We start from the raw sequence: 16,885 nt of genomic DNA on the forward strand, positions 1-16,885 counted from the left end.
TTTACTTGTTTTAGACAGATTTGTATACATTAATTTTTTTTTATTTATAACTTTGTATAGAGTGATATATTTCAAAAGAATCTCGTATATGTAATGCGACATGGAGAACCGAAATAAAGTCATAATTGTTATTTAGTATAGATATTCAGTATAGTATAGATATTATATCTGAAAAATAATAGTTATAGAACTGATATAGAGCCAAAACCGAAAGCGATATACCGAATAACAGATCTGACTTTATTTCGATTCTTTCTAACTGCTTCAAGAACCGAAACTGATATCATAGCTGTTTTCAACCCGTGGTATAGTCCAACAGAGAAAAGTCGTCGCTTGTCTTAAAAGCTAAAAAGTCAGGAAGACAAGGAAACTGGAAGGGACACTGAATGCGATGAAGTGAGACGTAACGATAAAAAATGAAGTTGGCACTATGAATTTTATTTTCTATCATTACATCTCAGTTCATCGCATTCAGTGTCCCTTCCAGTTTTCTTGTCATCCTGACTTCTTAGCTTTTAAGACAAGCGACGATTTTTCTCCATCTGACTACAGCGACACAATGGTCCGACTGAAAAAAAAGAAGAAGCGCTCGCCGATGCACTTATCCGACCTTCAGGAGCAACAAATGGCCGGGTAGGTGACAATCTTTAGTTACCGTGACGTTGTGGAAAGTTCGTAGATCGGTGGGACGCTCGAATGCGACAGCGGCCAGTGTGCGTGGCACGAATAAGGCATTAAAAAGCGTTATTTATCGGCGGATCTGCAGTCATGGGCGAACGTACCGATACCTGTGGCCTGCACGCTGGTATTAACATTAAGATTCTCATCGTACGATACTACCCGCGGTTGGTGGAAAGAAAACCCGACTTTTCGAGCGGCTGTCAGCCGGCTAAGACGCACGGCCTTCGCCCAGCTCGGCCCGGATCCTCTTCGCTCCGGAGGACGATTAACAGAGCGCGATCGAACGACCGAGAAAATCGAGTGTCGAGACCGCGACCGCGGCCGAACGGGCCCCTCTTATAATCCTTCTAATCTCTCCAATCACGAGAATACAAGAAGTATTCGTTACACGCGTGGCACGTACTACTAATTTATGCCCGTGCCTCGAAAGTAAATACGACGGAAACCGCCGCATCGCGCCGCACGGGGAACGTACGAGCCACCGGTATCGTGAGAAAAATTTCGAGTTTTTCAAATTGTTCGTGGCCTAGGGGCCGGTTCCATGGCGGTTGCTGCTACCACCGAGGCGGGACGCTTGTTCGCTTGTCGCCGCTGCGGGAATGATCGATCGTTAACGTCGCCTTAATTTGTACCGGGGGAAGCTCGTGCACCTTCATCTAACAATTACGCAGAAACAATGTTATACAGAATGGTACTGAACTGTATGCAGATTGTTTGATTCTGAAAATAAGTATAGAAGCTGTAAGTGTTTGTCTGATGGAAAAGATTTATTTATAAACTAGAGATAAATTAGAGTAGCGTTGTAGAACGTTCGTGTTTTCGAAGCTTTACAGCTTAATCTTAGAGGCTGAGACTCGAAGGCTTAGAGTTCAATGAAGTCCAAGTCTTCAAAGCTTCAAGACTCAATCTTAAAGTCTTCGAAACTTCAGGACTCAGCATTGAAGCTTTCATGTCTCGAACTGAACTTTGAGAGCCTTCAGTGCTCGAGTCTTTATGGTCAAGATCGAGTCTTGAGCGCTCGAATCTCAACTTTCAAACCTCGAGGCTCAGAGCTGATTTTCACAACACTAAATTGGAAACGTTCAGTTCGACACCTATGCGACAAACCACGCGTATCCGAGCAACTTGATTTATTTTTATCGCAACCAAAGTTTCTCTCAGCATTAAAAGTGCAAGGGACAATTTTACGGCCGCCGAAAACCACACGCGCGGTGGCTCAATCGTCAAGCTTCCTCTTCCGTGTATCCAGAGGAAAACAAATCACCACCGCGGGACAGACGTCGTTCACTTTTTACTGCCGCAGTTAAAGGGCTCAGTCTCGTTCTGAAGGTACGAAGGAACGTTGAACGTTCCCGGTGTCATAAAAATAAAATCGTGAATCTAAAAGTCCCTTCCTGGTTCCCGGGAGCGGACCGGAAGCGACTGGCACCGAGTGGTGGTGACGCAGGCCCGCGCTGGCCCGGACTAATCGAGAAATGGAGCAAATCGGATCCGCCGGATGAATAATTGTTTACACGAGCGCGAGACGGGCGTTTAGCGTGTCGGGCGTGTTCTGCGCAATGTATCCATCGCGCCTACTCATCCGTATCCCCTAGGATGAGAGATCAGGCCCGTGCTCCGTGCACCGAGATACCCCGATAGCCTTCTTCGGCAAGGTTTGCTCGAAGGGGTCATTTCCTGCAGATCGTTCCGGCGATGATTCGAAACCCGGGGAACGTTAAGTATCGCTCAATCGGACGATCCCCGGAACGTCTACCGCGCGGGGACGTTTATATCCGTCGACGATGTAAGTGGATTCGAACCAACTGAACGAAACCTAGATAACTAGACCCCCGAGCAACATCTCTAGCTCTGAAAACACTATAGACGAACACATCCAACACTCGTTCTTTTGTCTGCGGTTGATAATCTCCTAGGGTTGAAAAGCCGTATCGAGAGGAAGGTTGGTACGATGCTGACACAGATAAATCGGTAACTTCGGAAAGTGTATTGGTCCAAGATCGAAGGAGTTGAATTGAGTCATGAAAGCCTAGGATGTCTGGTATCAGGTGTTCAAATCAAGGAACTGTTGATTGGAGAAATAAAAGTTCCGCGTTGAGCTGCTGGACCATTAACCGGTCCAAGCTGTATTTTTCTGAGGCCATTTTTTTCATTTCATTCGTGTCGTGGAACTCGAATGAACATTTGAAATGTGAGTGAATTACCTGTGTCTTCTAATATTTGTGATTTACTGTACAAATTTGAAATAGTGTTTTCTCGATTATGACGAAAAGGGAGCTTTATCTATAATCATCCTCAAGCGAAACAAAGTATATTTTAAGTGTCTTATTTGAAACATATTTCGAAAAACGGTCATTCGATAAGAAATATCGTAAAGAATTCTTTTTACCAATAATATTGAAATTAGTATAATAACAGAATACAATTTAAAAACATTGCGACAAAGATCCACTGGTTTGAATAAATCCGATGTCGAATTGCATTCGACATAGGAGCGAAAAGGATTAATTTCCAATTTCAGTGTAGATTATGAAAATCGAATTTCATTAAACATTTTCTTATCTATCGTGAAGAATCTGTCACAAGTTTCACGGATTTAACAGCGTCCAACGGCAATCACATTAACATAATGCCGCTAAACACGACCGTATCAGCGTTATCATCGAATAACAGAGGATTTAATGCCATCATACGTTCGCGGTGTACCGACCGTAAGAATAGCCGACATACATTAGCTGCAGATTTGCAGCCAACAAAAGGACATATATTAACACTCCCGAGGCATTAAATCGTATCGTGCGACGGAAGATATACGATAAGGTACTCGGCGCAGGGCGTGTAGGTATAATTCACCGTTTCTATTTGTTTCGATAATTAATGGCGCAACATACCCCATAACGTATCAGATCTTAGAGAGGTAGGAGGCCCACGGTAGAACGGCTGAAAAGCAGTGGCTCTTTGACAAAGTGGATTTCCACGGGTTAAATCCCCTGGTCGGGGGTACAAAGGCGCGAAGATGAGCCGTGGGATCGGCTACCAATTTCCAGCTCCCATGAAGCCGAGTCGGAACGTGCGTCTACATAAGTTTACCTAGCGCTGTCATGGTGGCCATCGTCCATAAAACCTCCCGCCTTCGTGTTAGTACATCATCGATACCACTGCGCTACCAGTGAAAAGACTGTTCATAAAGGCTTCTGATGTTCATTAATTTGCCAAAAGGTGTGTATAAATCAGATCCTTGTGAACAATGATATATGAACAGATAAAAGAAAACTAACATAAAGAAACAGTAAACAGAAAGCACAATACCGAATGTTCTTTTAATAAAATTGAATTTTACTAGGTGAACAAAAGAAAAATTCTTTCTCTCTCTTTCGTTTACCTTTTTACTTTTACGTTCATTTGCGTCAACATGCAGTGTTTACAATTTTATTTGAAGAAACCGCGCTGCTGCAGATATCTTTTATCTTTAAGTGAGGAAACCTTTGGATTTAGAGAAAAACTACTAAAAATAATATTTAATTATTTAAATGTTAAGATTGATAGTTTTGCTACTATGTTTCCTACGTTTATAAGAAACGACGATGTAGAGATTCCTCTTTTCTTTCGTCCCAATTCGAGACCACACTTTCGCTCCATGATTCTTCTTATTACCACCACGTGGTCTCGTCTAGGTAAGAGAGGACGATACGAAGGCAAAAGTGTGTTCAAATGCATTTATTGGAGGCGTATGCGTGAAATCTGTCACGTGGAGAAACGAGGAACGTTCCACAATACTCGTCGAGATCGACAGAGTGAAGACGACGCTGCGTACACCGACGTTCCTTCACTTGAACGTGATTGAGGGCCTCTTATAGTGACACTGCCGTTGTCGGGCATAAACTCCGTCGTCAGTGGTAATATTAGCGGCGTTAACAGTTAGTTGAGTACGATTTGTCAAGCCTGTAGAATCCTCTATCCGAATGCCATCTGCATTGTAACGAGAAAACATTTATGGAAATATCACTTATCATACAACAATATCAATCTTTTTTATTCGTAAAGTAACGAATTTCATTGACCGACGTCTGAAATTGTATCTGCTTAAATTCAATTAAGATGATCGCATCGCGTCATTGAGTACGAAAAATTGAAGTGCAAATTCTAAATTACACTAACATTAACATCCGATGACGCTATCAAACCATCTTCAAACAGGCGTGTCGCGTACATGTCGCAGCGCACTTAATAAAGTAATTACTCAAGCGATAATTTAGCATAACAAATAAATGTTTCCACCGCTACCACAAACAACAAATAATCTCGCCTGTTCATTCATCCATGAAGATACCGCGCAAACGGCTTGCAACAAATCTTTCAGCCCTCGCCCACGTGAAATCGAGTAAGCAATATTCGTTCGAACCTTCTTTGTCCTGGACACCTGCGCGTTATCACCGCGTAGAATCTTGAAATCAAGAAACTTGCAGAAGAAGGAAGAATCAGAAGATGTAATTTGCACCTCGAGTCGATGAATGGACATTTTTTCTATGACCGAAAACGACGTTTCGTGCATCGATCGTATTGGATTCGTTGTGGGCGAAACTATTTCAGGTGCCGGTCGACGTTGGCGGTGCGCAAACAAGCGAATCTGCTGGATCGACAGGATCTTTGTGTTCGTATGCCGCGGATGATCCGCGCTCGTACACCTACTCGTTCGAAGAAATCTGATCGGCCCTGTAGATTCCGTCTAATCCGTTTAAACCGTTGCCGGCCTACGGTTGATCCGAAACGAGCGTCGCATTAAGGGGACGCATCAGCCCGTTTTTGATGCCGAGTAACACACAACGGACAAGGAACACGCCCGAGAACACAAATAAGGCTATTAAACCGTGCTACCAACGGGGCTAGAAAGAGGACGATCATCATGCACTTACCTGCAACTGGGAAAGGACCTAGAAACCTTATACGCGGCTGTTCTATGAAACAGCGAATGGTAGCATCGACGAATTCATCAATGAACAACTGTTATGACATTAACACTAAAACTACCGAGCAGTCGAATTGACTTAATGTAATTTTCTTGTAAAAACTCTAAGAGTGCATCTATTGAAATTTCGGATCACTTGTCATTCAGACTGCGCATAACTAAATCAATTTCCTTAATAACTTCTCGGGGAAACATTGATTATCGTTTCAATAATTGTAAAAAACGAAATTAGAAAACGATCATTTTGTCTCACCTCGTAAGTTTAGCGTTAACACATTATTGACCAACAATTGTACGCAGAAGTTATCCCATGTTATCGGTTATTATTTTGTAATTAAATATGAAAGTGAGAGAACTTAAATAAACTTCAATATACTTTATTTATACATAATCAATTGAAATGAAACTTTGGACATATCTGTCACGTAACTATGAATATTTTACTTTTGCAATATTCTACATTGCCCTGCGTTCCAAACATTGAAATGGCTAATGCAAGTACAAACACGACTTAACTCGTGACTGGTCAACAACGTGTTAACCGTTTGAGTGCCACAGGTCTTCGCAAAATTCCGATCGGAAAGTGCCAAGCAGTGCAATCCCACTTCTTTCGTTTCAGAAACGCAATTACGCTTTTCTATTTTCAGGTAAAACAATTCTAAATGGAGCGATCGATCTATTTTTCTATTTCTAAACAGGCAATCAGAAAGATAAAAATAAATAGTTAAACAGAAAATAAATAAATAAACTCAATTTAATCCTACGAACCGATAAGCTTTCACTTTTATGTTAGGTAACGGAGAAGCGCGATCTCAAACCGCTTGAAACTCAAACGTATAATCTTCATCTGATTCAGTCATTTTAGCTCAAATATGTTGGATGTTGTATCTTCTGCCGGAAATCAAAAAGCGAAGAATAGAATATAACAGTATAAAATGGAATAGTAACTTCTATAAGACTTCATCGAGATGATGGTACATTTTTATAAAACTCAATTTTCGATAACAGATGTAACAAATATGATCCTAGATATTAATCCATACTGTCCGAATATTTCTTTATGTCATTATTGTACAGATAACATTACACCGGAACTAAAGTATTAAAATTAACTAAAATCACAGTTAAACTTGAAACTAAGGTCTCTCGATGGAACGAACGACACGACATTAAACGACACGAACGAAATGTAATATTCATTTAATCCGAGCATCGGAAAGCGTTGCCAAAACCTCTCTCGTGTTTTAAAAATGTTGCCGCAATAGGCCGGCTCACACCGATCATTTCGTAACAATTTATTGGTATCATAGTCACGCCGCATTGGCGGCTCGCCGGCTATCGGCGGCCGTTATCTTCCAACAGGTAGCTCGTTTATTTCGTTTAATTTAAAAGTCGACGACAGCCCGTCATCTGATGGCTCGGGATCAGGCAGATCGGATCTGTGGAATCACGGCAATGAGATCGTCTCGTGTTCGGCCGATAACGGGCAAGATCGGACGGCGTGTCTGAAACGGGCATACGTAATGGCGTCCCTACGAGACATCCTCGAGGATGTAGCCTCCACGGAGGCAGGTGAATGTTTGACATTCCTGTCGTGGCCGTCGGTTTTACCGGCCGAGACTTTTAATTGTCGAGAAAAGGAGAGAAAAGAAGAGAGGAGGAGAGAACGGACTTCAAACACAGACGCCCCGTTAAACCGAGGAGAAACAAAGAGGTGAAACGGTTCTGTAACAATGAAAGGACTAAGACACGAATTCTTCGAAACGTCGCGCTACGAGAGACGAGACCGGCGTACCCACGTAAATTTCCGCCGTTTAATTGACACATCGTAAAATTGTAATTTGGTATCGGAAACAGGAGAAGGAAACGACGATAAGGACGGTCGTAAATGATACGTCCGCCGCGAATTTACGATGCGCTGCTTTATCCACACTGGCGTAAGTTTGTGTCCACAGACAAATTGGAGACATCGACGCCTGGACAAGCGATGTCGCGCAGGTTTTATTTCATTTTAGACGAGCGTGACAAAGCTCTTCCCTGTTCAGCGCTCTTTTTGCGGTGTGTGCAAATACCTACGTACACGTTATTGGTATGCGCGCGGAAGATGTTATGGAAATTCATATGCTTGATCACGTACTCGAAATTAGTTTCAAGGTGCGAATATTGTTGTACCATTTACACATGCAACGCCAGCGTGGAATTGATCACTTTTAAATACATTTTTTGCGATCAGCGAATCGTGAGACGTGGAATTACACTTTACACGTGTTTTCAGATTACTTGGTTGGATATCTTGTTATTTAGAAACTATTTTTAAATGAGTCTATAATATTCTACTTTAAAATATGAGCTTGTAAATCATTTTCGTTTTTTCTTGGAGCACTCTTTTAATTCGTTCATTTATTATTGTGTTGTATGATTTATTTTAAATGTGTTGATAATGAACGATATTTGTATTTTGCTAATATGTCTATGAATGAATTCCTTGAACCGTTTAATTTTTAGACTCACCCGATACGTATTCTTCTTTCTTTGTGGAGACATCGTAGGATATTTTCGGGTGGGGCCACGAGTGAAAAGCGATAGCAGTGAAAGTCGGCGTGGACCCTATCACCGAGATTCTAGTAAATTCTAATTGGACCCAATTCTAATCGATGATAAGAAGCGACATCGAAATTTAATTAAACGTCTGGATTGACAGATTTACCCTTTTAGGAAGAGTTTCTAAGACCGTTACGGTCCGGTGTCCTATCTCGACGGAATTGAGTGAACTGCTTCTTGGAAAAGGAAGGCACTTAAACGCGATTAAGTGCGTTTTACAAATTAAACAAGGTTTAATCTATTGATAGATACGATTACTGTGAAATTATACACCTAATTCTTATTGGTATATTATGATAACCCTATGTTAACCTCTTAAAAATTATAACTTCTCGTCTAATGGCAATAATAATTACATTTCCACTGTTACCAAAGAATAGAAAGACATACATAGGAAAATAATTAAGCAAAATAAGAAAATAGTAAGTGCACAAGATGTCGAGGTTCAGTTTAACCCTTCACACTCTAAGTTTCTTTCACATTTTCCTTTCGATAACTTTGCATTATTTTGAGCATTTAATTTGAAATGTATTTCGACAGACAGTTAGTTAAAAGAAAACAATGTAAACAATTCTTTTTACTAATGCTATTAAAAATAGTATAATAACACGATACAACTAAGAAGTATTTCGGCAGAGAACCAAGCGTTTAAATAAATCTGATGTCGAATCATATTCGACATATGAGCGCAAAGGGTTAATAGTAGCTCTTAGACCGAAAAATGTTTGAAAATACGAAAGAAATGTTCGCGGTAAGTGTTACTTACGTGGTAAAGAAACAAACGTCTTTTTCAATAATGTCGTTTTCACGTGACAGAAAAATGAAACAGCGATTCTAAATTTATCGGTGAGATCTAAAGGAATCTTTTTAACGCGTATTTCGGTGGACCACCGGCCATTGGTCACCATAAAATAATATTGTTCGACCAAATGCCTGGCCATGGAACCGGACAAACTATTTTAAGTCAACGCGCAGTCTCTTTATTTATTTACGAGCGAACTGCTTTCGTGACCTCGACAGTCGATGTTATTACAAGGACCTTCTTGCGCAGCGCGGGAAACGATTAGGAAAACGACGTATGGTGTACGCGATGACACCGGTTCTACCACCGCCAAAGGCTTTGATTCGTCGTTTCGGAGTTTAATGGCAACCGTGCCAAAGCGACAACAAAATGGTTTTAAGAGCAGAATAATTTTGTTGCGGCGTTCAACCGTCTTTTCGAGACGATGATCATACAAATCAAGTTTATGGTACAAACGATCGTCAACGAATCGAAGAATTGTAATCAAATTCCTCAGATTGGAATTCTGTAATTTTGGACATACGGGCCGTTTATTTTAAAAGTGCTTAGTCTAAAGCTTAAGTCCATTGAAAGGAAAGAAGAAACGTTCGAAACTAAACAATTTCAAAACAAAAGGATACGGTCGAAATGTAACTATTACCGTTAACCTAATTTTATTGAAAAATGAGCTTAAGCCACTTTGAAAATAAACGGTTCGTATCGAAGACACCAGTCATACCCGATCTTTATCAATAATTAATTAAATCGTAGTATTAAAAATAGAATTGTCAATGACAGTCATGTACGGATTCGACTGGATAAAATTATAATCAATTAAAAAGAAAAACGGATCTCAGACTCCATGACAATATTTATGAAACAAGTTAATGTAATTGCTAATTACATCCCGATCAATTGTACCGAACGTTATGTTTACTTATTGTCTTAGTTAAATGAAAATGGATTCATTATCCCATTATGAAACCAACACATAGTTATATTTACAACAATAATAAAACAAATGAAAAGAAATCGAATGAAACGTATCGATCACCGAAATGCGCTAGTTCTCTCGCAACAATTCAATAATTCCACCCTACGCCCTATTCTCCATAACGCGAACGTCCCCGAGCGGTGAATATGTATCGCGCGACGCGACCATAAATCAGCACTCCCTATCGGCCCACCAAGTAGAAAATATTCTGAGGGCAAGGAGTTAATATTAATAACACCGTAAGTGTTTCTTCGACGTGTGTACCTGCGCTTCTGCCAGTGTTCGCCCCGTCCCAACAGAAAGAAAGCGGTCGTGTATACAAACAGACAAGAGAGAAGCATAAGGACAATTCAATTTTAAATCGGGCGGGGCGCGAATCTTTTCGTCCTGAAGATTCAAAACGATCGATCAATCGCGCGGAGAAGCATTGTTGGTTGCTGCACAAAGAATTCCGAGAGGTGCTTTATTGGGCTGCCATTGTGTGCACCCGGCCCCGAAAAAGGAGTCGCCCGGACAATAAACGCGAAAAGGCGGGCCCCGTTTAAAGCCGATTCGCAATTACGATTCGCAGCACGCGCGATTCGTATTTCGACCACCGTGTACCGCGGTCTGTTTCCTCAGCAAACACAATATTGCGTGTGGCCGAAAACATTTTTTTCGCCCGCGAAACCTCTGGCGAACCACCCAAAGGACCCTCCAAAGGAATTCTTCGAAACGAGCGTGTCGCGAGTTGCCTACGCAGTTCTTTTCAATTTTTATTCGTACCCGCGTCGTCTGTATTGTTCGGTTGCTTGCGACAATCGACGTATTGTTCGGCGGGATCGCTTCTGCCTGCGTCAGGCGCAGTTATCATAATTAATACCGCGGCGAGGAGAACGTTGCAAAGTCTAACAATGAAGAGATTTGTCACGGTTGTTACCGACATCGCGTATTAATCACAATTTACGTTAATTTTGTGCAAATGTGAACAACGAATATGATATTCGATGAAATTATCTGGTCGAGTGTCTGAGACCCAGTGATTTTTCGTAACTATGCGAGAAATGTATTTAGCATATGTCTGTCTGCGTGTGAAATGGAAACTCTGAGAATTATCAATGAAATTAAAGTTAACTCAGATCCAACTCAGACTCTTAGAATTGTCAATGAAATTTTGATTCATGAAATTTGTTCACGAGTGATCGACGCACTTTCAAGTTTGAAGGTAAAATATTAAATTAACGAATGTCGCATTACAGCGAGAACAAAACCGGTATATCGCGGGGATCAGAATTCGGACAATCATGCTGAATCATTTGTGTGTACAAATATAAGATCAGTCAAAAGTTTGCGATTCTTCGAGCTCATCAGGGCTGAATAGGTTCTTATTGAAACCAAATCATATCGCGTGCAGGTTATGAGCACACTCGACTAATAGTAATTCTTTTTTAAATAAGTATGAATTACCCAACAAGATCACGAAAGAAAATTAGTAACGTCGACGATCAAAATTTGTTTCGTTCGACCTTTTCCTTAACGAGCGGTTTCGTATGTCCGGAATCTCGTATTTGTGATGTAACGATCGTTTGCATATTGGTGAGGTATTCGTTTAGATGAGCTCTTTTAACCAAATAGCGTCAAACGGTGAACAGTAGTCCTCAAGGAACGATCATGAGCAGATCGTTGTTCCATTAGCACGAAATTTTCGGGTTTACGTTAGCCATGGTTAGAACAAATACTAAGTCGGCGAGAGTCAAAGGGTGAACCGACGGAACGATTGGCCGTGGCTGGTTCGTGCGGGCCGAAGAAATCTGCAAGCTCACGCCCTTGAAAATCCTTTCTTGCCGCGTAACTCGAGTGGCTACCGGTATATTGCCGGTCCTCTCCAACAACTCGAAGCGCGCAACTCGTACGCCGCTTCTGTTGTTGTAACACATTTCGTCCCCGGCAAACAACACCCCGCGGTTTACCTGGTAATTGCTGGAAACACCGGCCGAGTGTTTACAGTGTCATCGAGGTGCGGTCACACTTTGCCTACACCATCGCCTCGGACAATCCGTTTTCTTCACCTGTAACCACACGGCTGAACACATTCCGCAGAGACGTTCGTCGAACTATTTGGTTCCACGCAAAAATATATCGAGCATCGTGGCTGAAAAAATACATTTAAAAATAAGAATTTATTAGAATTCCTTCGCGAATATAACCTCCCTCCACTTACGCAGGCGGTAATCGAACGTAATTGAACAAAAGAATAATAATAATGATAGTTCAGAAGAAAAAAGTAAATTTTTTTGATGTTGCTAAATTCGGATTGCAGAAATTGATATCACATATAAATAATATCATGTAAATGCTGTTATAATTTACCTCATAAAAAAGAGTAACAGATGTGTAAATGTAACATACAGTGTCGACAAATTTTCGGTGTTTAAGTCTTATTAAAATAACTGTGTTTAAGTCTTACACTGTTAACCAAGTACCTCGGGGCCCGTGTAGGTATGTATATATCTACTTAAGTACTTCCAGCTTGCATTGAAACATTTTTCATATTTCTAGTGAAAAATTATTAAATTCTTCGGATTTGTATAATGTATGTTTGATTTATTCGAACAGAATTGATACCTTTGATAGTTAACACCGTAAAAACATATTAGTTAGATATTAAAGTAATGGTTAATAAAAGTGTTCTTTAAAAAGGACGATTATTCTTGAAGCCCTTTCTTTAAAGATGAGAATTAACATCCAGAAACATCGTTACTTACGCTATTTATTATAGAAATAATTTGCATAAATTCTTGAAAACACCAAGTTTGTTTTTAAACTGAAGTATAAACTGATTAAATTTGAAAGGATTTGAGACATTTTGACCTAAATCAAACATATAGAAAAGACTGTATACCTTTACGCTATTTCAGAAAATTATGTTTTTGACAAGTGGTGCCATTCGCGGTGAAACAGTTAAACTAGTTAAACAAATGTTATCGATGGAGCAGTATAAAGTGATGCGTTATGGACGCACGATAAAAATTATATTATAATTTTGTGTATACTTGTCTAAAATTCTAAACATAGATAAAAGCTTATCTATTTTCCTAATAGAAACTGCCAATTTAGATTTTGCATCCTGAATCAGAATGTCAACTACCAATATGTCATTTAAATAAATTTCGTAGATGCCAGTCAAAATTTACATCAATAACACTCATGATTTACGGATGTCTTGCTAAACTTCCCAAATTCCGAAAATTATATATAATCAATAACCAAAGTTTCCACATAGATCATACTCTGAATATGACTGAATATTCTAAACTTATATTAACCGTTTGAGTGCCACGGGTTTTTGCAATAATCTAATCGAAAAGTGCCAAACGGCGTGATTACACTCCTTTCGTTTCAGTTCAAAAACTTAATAACGCTTTTCTATTTTTTCATACAAAAATTGTAAATAGTTTTTCGATTTCTAAGCAGGTATTAACAACAATAAAAATAAATAATGAGAAGGAAAACAAATATATAAACTTAATGTGATTCTACGAACCAATAAGTTGGCGCTTTTAGACAAGTGTAACGGAGAAGCGCGATCGCGCCGCTTGGCACTCCAACGGTTATAGAAAACAATGTAAAATGAAAATATAATATATTTATTTTCGTTTAATAATAAGAAAGCTGTATTTACAAGTTTTCAATAATCATATTTCACTATTATAAAAATGATTAGTAATGTAATTTCATAGAAATCATGAACTATAATAATAAAATATTGTGAAACATGAAATAAACGAATGTGTTGATTAGACAAATGGTTCTATAAATATAACATAGGGAATTAAATTAATTAATTAATTTCTACTTCTTGTGGCTCTTGTTCATCATTGGAATCTTCCATCCTTTCTTCTTGTTCTGCTACTTCTTCTAATTTCTTTCTTTCCTTAAGACCAGCAGCAGGAGATCTTATAAGAGAGAGGTCCCGTTGAACTTCTTTTACGTCTCTTTCTTGTTCCAATACACGTCCTTTACGTAACCGTTGCATTATGTGTAGATTTTGTCTCCTTTGCCTGATTACTTCTACTTTCTTCATTGCCTCTACTGTCTTGTTCCATAATTCTCTGTTATATTTAATGGGAATATTCCTCTTCCTTTCAAATTCAAATGATGGATCCACACCCAATTCTTTACCAACAGTTTTCCTATACGCTTTTGTCCATCTGACTTTTCTTGGATTTTTCTTCTTTTTAAAGGCAGCATGACACTTCGAGCGACAAAATTTGAATATCTGTTGCAGACGAAATTTCTTTTATGTAATCAAATATATACGAAAATTACAATTAAATATATATTGTAGAATATACACATAACCTAAAAATTATTAGAAACAATGAAATTGTAATATTATAAACGCGAATAGCTTTTAATTGAATGAATACTCACTTTACAATCATTTCTGACAAATTGAATTCCATGTCCCGGATAAATCCGAGATGAACAAAAATAACACGTTTCTATACGCATGTTATTTAAAGTTATGAAAACGCTACTTGAAATTGGAAATCAAAAACATGAAACATGTACCGATGATGAAAGTCCATCCCACTTCATCGAACTAGCATCATAGATTTCAGATTCATATAGACATTACATACAAAGTCATTTTCTGTCTACTGCTCTGAAATATCGACACTGTCAAAAATGTCATAATTTTACCGACGAGGAACAGAATAGACTGAACATCTTATGGGACTTTGTGTTCAATAGATTGAAAAATTTAATATTGAGACAAGAAAATAAAAAAGGATATGTTTTTTATTTATGTATTTATTTATACTCTGTGGGTAAAGTTGCAAATGACACAAATTGGCAAAGGGATCACGTAACTCCTCGATCGTGTGACAAAAATTTAAATTGCATATCTATTCTATCCTGTCTCTCGTCGCTGGTAATACACTAGCGGACTCTGTTAAAATAAAATGGGTAACTAAATTAAAAAGTGTATGTGTTTTTTTTTTAAATAATAAATATATGAAAACTTTGTATTACAAAAAACATTAATTATATTATTATGTAGTAGAATATAAAAAACAAAGGAAAAGTTTAGTGTGATATTTATAATACAAACTGCGAATTTAATCTTTATATTGTACTAACTTTTAACGGTTATTACACCTTATATTTACTGTTTTTACATATTAACCTTAATTTCTGTTTTAAAATAATGTTACCCATTGGACCATATCATGACATATGTTCAGAAAATATTACCAGCAATTGTACAAACATAACTGGTTCTAATATTACAAATAATTGTAATGAATCAGAATCATTAGATGATTTACAGTGTTTTGTATGTGATGCAACAATTCAAGGACGTCATTATGCATTGGCCACATGTAGAACACAAACTTCAAGATCTAGAATAATAGAAAAGCTTGGAGAGTTAGTTGGTGAAAGGTATTATCTTATATTTCTATGGGTATTTCAATGAGTAAATTTTGTATAAGGAATTTATCTAAATGCTTAAAATACTAATATCTTTATTTAATCATATAATCATCTAATGAATATCATTTTCATATAACACAGATATATGGTAGTAATATCAGAAGATGATGTAATCTGTAGAAGTTGTGCCAATCGTATTAATATGCTTGATAGACTTGAAGTTGAAATGATTACTTTGCGTGATAATGTCTTAAGATTTTTGGAACGAAAGTATTCTTTGGAAGAAGGAGAACTTCTTGGTGTCAATGAAAAGCAAAAACGTTCTCAACCACCACAAATCACAAAATGTACTTTTCAGCCAAGAGAGAATTACCAATACAAAAAACAAAACATTACTTCACCTTCCTATATTTCTGGAAAAACAAAAGATAAGAAAAGTAACATTTGGTTGCAATGTGATAAGTGCCAATACACCACCCTTCATAACTCATTTATGGTACATCATGTTAGAGACCATGGTAAACAAAAAGAATTCTGTGATAAGTGTGATACTCAGTTTTTTGGAAGTCAACAGGAATTTCATAATTGTAATGTGAAAGAAGACTCAAGCAATCAAAGTAGAAATCAAAGTGAACAATCAGGTTTTTTAAACTTTTAATTTTTGTGCTTGCAAAATTAATGTTCTTATCAATTTATAAAAATAATAAATATTTTACAGAATTATGTATCAAAAATATTAATGAAACTATAATGAACATTCCAATCTTAGAAAAAGCAATGCAACCAAATGAGCCAATTATGACCATTGATGCATATTCAGAGTCACAAATTTCAAATCATAATGAAAATATACCTATCATAAGATTGTCAAATTCAGAACATGTACCAATACAAAATATTTTAACTTCTGGTAAGGATTTTAGATCCTAAAATAGTATTTGAATATAAACTATTTCTTACTCTGAATATATTCTTTAATTATAGACAACACTACAACTGGTCAGCCAATATATGTACGTGTTTTGCAACCAGTTGAAATTAATGAAACACCAATACATTCTGCAATGCTGGCTATTTCAAATTCCAACTCTGATTTATCAATGAAACTTAAAGATAGTTCAGGAAAGCAGGTTTTGACATTGACAGAAGATGGAAGGTTGGAAATGACAGAAATGGAATGTTGGAATGATATACAATCATCAGAGCTACAACCCAATATAACATTTCAATGATATAAACTTGTATATTTAATTTGAACACAGTTTTTATTTACTTATTTTTATTAATGCAACAAATAACAATTATTTATAACAAAATAATATATACTTTTTCGTTTAAACCGAGCTTGTACCAGTTTTGAACACGTCATTTGTCTATTTTCTTTGATTCTTGAATTAAAATTTTAATGCCAAAGTCTGGTACTAGTTTCTTCTTTTAATTT

At 37.9% G+C, this 16,885-nt stretch overlaps 3 protein-coding genes across 4 annotated transcripts in view; 1 reads left to right on the forward strand and 2 right to left on the reverse strand.

Annotated features, from left to right (window-relative positions):
- Positions 1-12,884, reverse strand: part of LOC116429661 (uncharacterized) — a 155,860-nt gene extending 142,976 nt beyond the window's left edge. Inside the window, exons 1-2 of one of the 2 annotated variants that reach the window (XM_076371227.1) lie at positions 12,768-12,884; positions 11,973-12,154 (exon numbers count right to left, since the gene is read on the reverse strand). The gene's annotated coding sequence lies outside the window, so the exon portion shown is untranslated. Of the gene's footprint in view, positions 1-9,014; positions 9,132-11,972; positions 12,155-12,767 lie in introns of those variants that run through there. The other variant, XM_031982836.2, reaches the window with a different exon arrangement.
- Positions 12,885-13,633: 749 nt separating this feature from the next.
- On the reverse strand, positions 13,634-14,605 carry RpL24-like (ribosomal protein L24-like). The gene is made up of 2 exons (XM_031983156.2): positions 14,437-14,605; positions 13,634-14,281 (listed from the first exon to the last, which is right to left on the reverse strand). Exons 1-2 carry the CDS (start codon positions 14,515-14,517, stop codon positions 13,844-13,846), a joined length of 519 nt encoding a protein of 172 aa, XP_031839016.1. The 5' UTR covers positions 14,518-14,605; the 3' UTR covers positions 13,634-13,843.
- Positions 14,606-14,723: 118 nt separating this feature from the next.
- On the forward strand, positions 14,724-16,813 carry LOC116429810 (uncharacterized). The gene is made up of 4 exons (XM_031983151.2): positions 14,724-15,453; positions 15,586-16,085; positions 16,163-16,354; positions 16,429-16,813. The coding sequence occupies exons 1-4, from the start codon at positions 15,218-15,220 to the stop codon at positions 16,674-16,676; spliced, it is 1,176 nt and encodes a 391-aa protein (XP_031839011.1). The 5' UTR covers positions 14,724-15,217; the 3' UTR covers positions 16,677-16,813.
- Positions 16,814-16,885: the final 72 nt, after the last annotated feature.

The sequence above is a fragment of the Nomia melanderi genome, chromosome 10 (genome assembly GCF_051020985.1).
Source record: "Nomia melanderi isolate GNS246 chromosome 10, iyNomMela1, whole genome shotgun sequence".
Taxonomy (NCBI): Eukaryota; Metazoa; Arthropoda; class Insecta; order Hymenoptera; family Halictidae; genus Nomia; species Nomia melanderi.

What these genes read in the sequence shown, in the direction of transcription:
- RpL24-like (XM_031983156.2), bottom strand. Translation starts at nt 14,517, where the DNA reads ATGCGTATAGAAACGTGTTATTTTTGTTCATCTCGGATTTATCCGGGA. An exon ending in TTGTCAGAAATGATTGTAAA is followed by an intron (nt 14,282 to 14,436) that starts GTGAGTATTCAT and finishes CGTCTGCAACAG; the next exon opens with ATATTCAAATTTTGTCGCTC.
- LOC116429810 (XM_031983151.2), top strand. Translation starts at nt 15,218, where the DNA reads ATGTTACCCATTGGACCATATCATGACATATGTTCAGAAAATATTACC. An exon ending in AAATCAAAGTGAACAATCAG is followed by an intron (nt 16,086 to 16,162) that starts GTTTTTTAAACT and finishes AATATTTTACAG; the next exon opens with AATTATGTATCAAAAATATT. An exon ending in ACAAAATATTTTAACTTCTG is followed by an intron (nt 16,355 to 16,428) that starts GTAAGGATTTTA and finishes CTTTAATTATAG; the next exon opens with ACAACACTACAACTGGTCAG.